General features: G+C 40.3%; 1 protein-coding gene across 1 annotated transcript in view; it reads right to left on the reverse strand.

Moving 5' to 3' along the window:
- Positions 1-7,586: 7,586 nt before the first annotated feature.
- The window catches only part of LOC103913177 (chromosome unknown open reading frame, human C2orf73), a 1,719-nt gene continuing 1,380 nt past the window's right edge, over positions 7,587-7,925 (reverse strand). The window contains 2 exon segments of the mRNA XM_009319642.1: positions 7,587-7,685; positions 7,688-7,729. Coding sequence (XP_009317917.1) covers positions 7,587-7,685; positions 7,688-7,729 — 141 coding nt within the window.

Below are 7,925 nucleotides of genomic sequence, written 5' to 3' on the forward strand. Positions count from 1 at the left end.
ATTCAAAAATGAAAGGAAGGTAACGAGACACTTTTCTTATCAAGCAGCTATTTGGATACTCAGCGGTGGAATGACTGCTGCCTGAGTTGCCCACATTCTACTTTGTCTTTTTATTAATGTTTTAATTGACATTTGCAGCGAATAAATGTTTTACTGTTTTCTCTGTATTATTCTCTGCACAAGAATAAGCACAGAGCAGCAGAGACCAGTGTCTACACTGCACACACTACCTTCAGAGACATTCCACTGTCTAGAGCTGTTGTTTCCAGGCAGTCTAGTCAAGGGAGGAAGGAACAGGGAAAGATTAATGAGAACATGAATGAGAAGATCAGTGCCAAACCTGTGTGCAATACTCACCTTCCCTGAGCACTAGGCAGCTTCTTAACTCCTTCTTGGTTTCTGTAAACTGCATGTTCTTCAGAGTCATTAAAAATTAAACAAATAAAAATTAGTATTGTTTAATGATCCCATTGCTCTCATCTCCTCTCAAGTACTGACAAATAGGTTTCACATTGAAAAATGTCCGTCTTGCAGGACAAGTGGAGGGAGATTGGAGGCAGAGGAAAGACCACAGGCACAATTGCATTGAGCTGTGCTACAAAGGGGTCCTGGACTACCTGTAGAGCTCCCAGTAAATCTCTCTCTTTAGGTACTGTTAAATTTAAATAATATCTTGGTCAGGACAGCGATCAGGACACCAGCACTTGCTCAACAGGATAAGTAACTTTAGTAAGAGTAAACTTTACACATTTTGGCCCTATTACATTCATCAGCCATTATGTTTGGTTTGGTGTTTACTCACTTCATATCAGATATTCTCCACTTTCACCCATGGTTAGAACCACAGTGTTGCACAGACACTCTGTGGTTGCACAAACCACTTCCCCTCCCATGTGCAGTGACAGCAGTTGTATTCATAGAAGAGTTCTAGTAGGAACTTCCATGGGTCACAGCTTAATCCCCATTGATTTGTGCCAAAGAAACGCAACGACAGGGCTGTGTCCTTTTTCAAAGATTGCAGTTTTGTCCTGCTCCCATTACTTACTACAAATGGGAAATGCTTATTAAACTGAGGCTCCATTCCTTTTGTTAGGCTGGAACCACTGACTTTGCAATTTCATTAACTTGCGACTAGATGAAAGCCACAGTCCTCTGAGACAATTATAGCATAAAGTGCCATTACGGGGCCGATCCAACTACCGCTAACGCCTATGGCAGCATTTCCATTGACTTCAACCCCACCCTATCACTAAAGATTGACTGGAAAAGACTTAATAGTACATTGCAAGTGATTTTGATTCTAAAGTGTAGTCTGTTCCTACCGGTAGCTGCTGCTTTATTAAACATGCTGACCATCCACTGCCACAATGCACAGAGATAATGCCACATGTCACAGAAATATGAGGGTATTACTGCTTAAGCTGACATGTAAAATGACAGCACGACGTAATGCTTGAATACTGCCATCTCAGGCTGCTTCACTGTTCTTCACAAGTAGCCACGCACAGAAGAGAGGTGAAGCTCTACCATTAGATGCAAGCAGCAGCCAGCCCACCTTGTAAACATAGCCTCAGTGCTGCAGTTTTGTGAATCAAAGCCTAGGACAGGATACCATTCCCAACCTATGACTGTCCGTAGAGTCTGGTAATGAGCCACGACGTTATGTATTTCACCTATTTTGGCATCCATATTATGGAAGGATAGAACTGATGAACTTGCCACTGGACTAGAAGCAGACACGTCCTCATGAAGCAGCAGTCAGCTGAGCGCAACCCAACATTGTAGGCTCATCAGTGACAGACTAATCTATTGCAATTACAATTGTTGATTAACTGTAAGAGGTTTCAGAAATTCACTAGCCCAACCATACAGATTAAATCTCACAAGTTCTGTTAAATCAGTGCTATAGAGACAATAATATGGCTAATCATTCACTGTCTTCATTCCACAATGCAAACGTCTTGAATAATGCTGCCTTAAACTTGTCTAGAATGGGATTTCCTGCACAACTGTGGCGTCTTCTCCCATGTTTCTTTTCAAGAATGTCCAACTTAACAGAACTCTGCCCATCCAGGTGTGCAGGCAGATTGGTAACTCATGTCACGAAGTGACAGATCAATGACCTAGACACACTGGGTAGCATAGCTTCTAAAGGAATTCCTCATGACTGAGCTCCTAACAACGTGCACGCGTCTAACTACCTAATTCCTACCCACTATTCTGAACCATATCTCTAGGGATAGAAAAAAAAAAAAATCAATCTTCCCTGAAGCTCCTCTTATATTTATATATTCAAAAGTACTGTGGAGATAAATATTGACACCTCATTGACAAGAGCTTCTCACTGCCTGGGAAGGAGGAGCATGTTATGGAGCAAACAATGCAGCCAGGAACTGCAAAAAGCCTCAGTCATAAGCTTTGCAATTTTACGCTGGACTGTACCAATCGTAGGCTGAGTTCACTGCAAGATTCTGCTGCTTTCCATCAGCTAAACCAGGACAGAGAGCTTCCTAGTGCTGGTATAGTCTGTATTAGTGCAAGAACGCTTCTATAGCAGGATTACAAAGACTACTAGTGCATCCCTTACAGTGAAACATTCTCTCAGGGGCTGAAAGATGTACAACTGTACAGTTAGTCTGCTAATAGGATCCATGTCACCAGCAGAAGACAACACAGTCTGTCTAGTCTGTAAAGGTTGAGCAATTCAGATCATAGCTGGACCAACTGGATTTTAGGCTTCTCTCCACACTCAATTTCACTGCAGAACATGGTCAGGAAGAAAGGAGGGTGGAAGCAACAAGTGCAGCCACCAATTCTCCTTTATCCCATCATTTTTTTAACATTGCTCAACACTTATGCCTGATTTAGATAGCTACAATTCTCCAGACCTAAGCAGACACACAAACATTCAGACACAGAGGTAACATTAAAGACCTAGCAAATGAAAGACTAGACAGTGCAGAGTGAAACCTGGATGCCAGGCCAACACTTGCTCACTTCTTCCTTCATTTTGTCTCACGAAAGCAGCACAAGACAAGCCCAGACTCCACTCACACCCCAGGGAGAATAGCAGCGGGGACACTGTCTAACCTCTCCCATGAATGAATTCTCTCACCCCATGGCAGAAGCCGCCTTTTTTGGCACAGGGGGAATAATCTGCATCTCCTCACCATGCCAGCATGGATGACTGTAGGTTGGGTTGGTGACCTGTGAGAACATAACTGCTTTTATCCTCTCATTGTTGCCTCAAAGGATTTTTTAGCTCACAGATCAATGACCCAGACACATTGGGTAGTGTAGCTTCTAAAGAAATTCCTCATGACCGAGCTCCTAACAATACATCCAAATGTCACAAAAAGTCAGTAAACACTGTGAAGACTCAAGTGCACGTTCTGGACAGCAATACTGGGAACTTCTGGTTTTAGTATCCACCACAAAAAGTCCTAAAACGTCAGCACACTTCAAAGATTTTACCATAATTTTAGTCTCTGGCTCACAAAATCTCTGATTAAAAAAAAAGGGGAAAAAAAGGAAAAAAAAAAGACTTAAAAGATCCATTCCTTCCACATTGCATTTATTTCCTAATAATAGCCCACGCTCATGCCAAAATCTGTGGGACAAGGCTTAGGAGCCTTCTGCTAGAGCTCTCTTACAAAATCCTCCCTTGCAGCTTCCTTCTGGACTGAAATTTGCTGCCTGGGAACAACCCATGAAGACTGCTTCGGAGGCTTGAGGAACAGAACAGCTCACTGGGGATGTGCAAGGAGTAAATACCTTGGTTTATGGCCAACTTCTATGTAGCCTTCTGTCAAACCTAGCAGTGTGAACGTCTTACAGCAGTAAACTCCTCTGTTCCACTGTACAGCACTTGGCACAGTGGAGCCCCATATGATGACTAGAGGTCCTGGGCACCACAGAATACAGGGGTTTAGCCTAAGTCGTATATATCTGAAGAGACAAATGGAACAAGAAAGGATGAGGAAGATTTATCCCAGATTTTTTGCCTTCTACGACAGGAAGGTTCTGTGTGCTGTATCATTTGACGATGTCACTGATTGAAGAGAAAGCTATCTTCAGAATATAGAAATGTATTTTGTTAACAAGTTCAAGTTAAATGGAACTGTGATTTCTCAATATGTACAATGACTAATGAAATGCTTTCACTAATGCTCGATGAAAATAAAAAGTGTCACCAATGAAACAACAAATCTGTTAAAGTAACAAGCTTAGAAAGCAGAGAAGATAAATATACTTGGATAACAGAGTGCACAGCAGAGGGACACAACCAAACAGCCAGTACAGTTTCTATGAATTCACCAGAGAAGCTCAGAACAAATGAAATATCTTCAAGAAGTAGATCTGATAGAGGAGAAGTCATCAGAAAGATTAAAGTATAGGTATACTGGTGTGGTACAGGGCACGATAGGCATTGGACTGTGTATTTATAGTCTGATTGACGTATGAATTAAACTGTGCATGAAATAAACTACACAACATGTAATGCTTTAGGAAATATGAATCAGAGCCTGGAAACATTTACTCATGTAAGCTATAAGAGTAGCAACGTTACTTACGAGTAGAAACCAGTCACACTAGTAAGGATTTAAGCAGTCTGTCCATTTCTACTGGAACATGGACAGTAGTAACAGCAATTATAAATTTTAAAATTATTCTCATCATAATAAAAGAAATTTAACTCTGAGCTTGTTCATGACACCTGCTCATTTTTAAATTCAAGAATGCAAGTTCCCTCAGACTCCTCCTTTGATGACATGGTTAATAGTCCAACTTCTTTTTCAAGTGACACTGACTTTCCTTTGACTTACATGAGCATCATTACACTGCCTTAGTACAACTGAATAACATACATGCCTAAAGGTTGTCCTGTGGCAATAAATTTTCTGATTTGTCATGAATATGCCCTCTTATCCTGTAACAGGCATTTCTTCATTATTTAAAATATTAATACCTGTGCTTCTAATGATATTTGGTCTACTTGGAGAATACAGAATTAATTTATTCAGGAAGGTGAGCTGGCATTGACAGAGGCTCCAAGAAACTCCAGATGGGAGAGCTAAATATTCATATAATATTATTTTGGGAAACACAGTCGATGTACACTACATGCTACTTACACAGGACTACAAATAAGACAGTCCAGGATCAAGGTTCAGGTGCTTCTGAAGTGATAAAAATAAAGCTGGTTAGTGAAGATGCTCTGGGCATTCATGAAACTGAAAAGGCATTAGATGCAATGGCAACATCCTCTCTACCACACTAACTTGGTCTGCCACTGATTCTAATTTTGGCATTTTGTTCTTTTAAGACATCTTGTCTAAAATTGTACTTTATAAAACTTAACAGTAAATTAACATGGTTTTGGGATCTGTGTGTGTTATATAAATATCCAATTAAATATAACACCACTTCTGCTACTTCATGTGAAAAAGGTCCATCCAGAGAAAGTATGCAAGAGTGCCAGGGATGCAGAGCTGTTTTCCCCTTTAGCTGTTCAGCTGTTTAACTAAGCGTCTGGAATATCCTAACTGTGTTCTCTGTGACTGCAGGAAGAACTGAACTTACAGAGATTATCTGGTAGCTTTACTGAGGTATTCATATTTTGCAGTGCTGACCTCTGAGGTCTGACATTGTAGGTTTATTTAGAATGTACTAGGTGTCCCAGAAGGCTGTAATTCATCTCAGGATTGGTTCCTTATGCCTAATATCTGTGTTGGTGTTTGTACAGAGTATTTTAGTTCTTATTGATTTTACCCTCTCTTCTACTCCCAACTCCCCATACTTTGTCAAGTTACTTCAAAAACTTACAGCTCGTTACGAGAAATGAAAAGTTGTAATGCACGGGATCAGGAAAATCCCCACAATATTAGAATAGCTACAGATCTGATCATTTTGGTAAGACCTATATCTACAAATGCCAATTTATTATTAATATGGCAATGATGGTAGAAACTGAAGAGGTGCAGCTAGTAAACTAGTGCAGTTTTCATTGATACCAATGGAAGCTGAGTTTGTACAACAGAAGGCTAAATTAGAGCACTTTCATACATTTTTCTGTTAACTGAAGAAAAACGAAGAATTATCACAGCATGTTGTATAGGGGTATGTTTTCATTTTGGTCATAGCACAGTATCTAAAGCACTAAGTAAACACTGTCTCAAATAATTTTCCCCAAAATGTTCAAGGACCATTTTCCCATTTTGCTACCAGTCTTCGAGAGGAAAACTTATAAAACACGTAAGTCTAGTAGGGTTATATATAGTTAGGGTAAGTATGTCTTTCTTGAAGTAGAAAGTTGACAGTTGATTTTTCGTTACTCTTACTGCAGCGAAGTGCATACATGAACTCTTCCAGCATGTAAGAGGGGCCAGTTTGAGTACTGCAGGTAATAACTTGCTCTTGTCTGTTTTATGAAAAGCTGCAAGTTAAGTTTTTGAGTTAAAATGCTGAGTCTCACCAATACAAGAATACAGGGGAAAATCTGTTGGGAATACCAGTGAAAAGTACAGGGAAAAATACTGGAGAAATAGTCTTAATAAAACTTATCCTTCAGTCTCTTGAACAATTGTTTGCTTTTAGTATGGAGGGAAAGCCTAGAGTAAATTAGCTGTTGTTTAATGTGCTCTAATATAAAAAAAATTAGACTTAAATCTTACACAAAAGCATTCTCTTCTCCCTCAAAAGGGCTTGCTCCAAGGGTTTGTCTTCATTAGTTGTAGAGAGCAATGACATATTTTTGCATTCCTGTGGACTGCAGCAAATTGTCCCTCTTAGCTGTCATTGTTTCCTACGGAAGCAACAATGGCTTCCATTTATCACAAGCTGACACCACATGGCATGCAAAATTACATTTCACACTGCAGCATCCAAAGAGATCGTGTAAATAAAAACCATTTACATAAAACACCTAGCAACCAGAAAAAAAAATAAAAGGAAAAGTATAACTGGTTTGAGAAATGAAGTACCTTTTCATGAATCACAGAGACTTCTACTTCTAACCAGCAGCTCTGAAAGTGTTAACTGACTTAAAAACCACCTTACGGAATGTATAGAAAGAATCAAGAGGCTGATGCTCCAGGGAAGGCAGAGAAATTTCACCATTAAAAAAGGGTTCTGATAAACATATAGTTTTCCAGAGACATCAAAGCACAGTGCAGCTGTTAGTACGTCAAAGAAGTATTGTGTTCCCTCCAACAATTCACTGGTGTCAGCTTGTGTTTGGTGTTATTGACATTAGAATAAGCAAATGTACTGGCCTAACAGTGACTCTAGGCTCTTTTTGTTTCAGTTCCTGATGGTGGTATCGGCATCTGCATGTTTTTATGTACAGTAGGTAACCCCCCCACTCATCTATCGAAGGCCATTTCATTGTAGGATATAAAGGGCTCCTCCCCAGCAGGGCAGCCAACATCCACTTCAGTTGTCTGAGAAATGCCTGAACTTTTGTGTCCTCTCACAGGAATTCTGGGGTATGCCTTGGCTATTTCTCTGACGTCTGGTTTTGATAAGTGATTTTCAGAGCCTACTGTCTCCTAGGAATTCTGCAGGAAGAGACTGGGTGAGGTCATTCAGCTTTTCACTAAGTTTCCTTTCTCTGTTTTTGGCTGTTCTAGTGAACATGACCCTCTAGCACTCAGGAATATTTCTGTTCCCTTAGGAACTATCGACCACTTGCTGGTTTTATCTCTGCACACACAAAAGCTCCATGTCGCTGGAAGGGGAAACAAGGTTGACATTAACCAGGGGAACATAAGCAGCTCGTAGATGCAGCTGTGAGCTGAGTTCATTTATTAGCTCAAGTGCTGGCAAAGCTTACACTTGTTTCTCGGCCTCTCTACTGGCCATTGGCCTAGGTCCGAATAGCTAAAGGCAACGGAATAATAGCTGGTTTGTCAGCCCATTTTATT

The sequence above is a fragment of the Pygoscelis adeliae genome, unplaced genomic scaffold (genome assembly GCF_000699105.1).
Source record: "Pygoscelis adeliae isolate BGI_AS28 unplaced genomic scaffold, ASM69910v1 Scaffold122, whole genome shotgun sequence".
Taxonomy (NCBI): Eukaryota; Metazoa; Chordata; class Aves; order Sphenisciformes; family Spheniscidae; genus Pygoscelis; species Pygoscelis adeliae.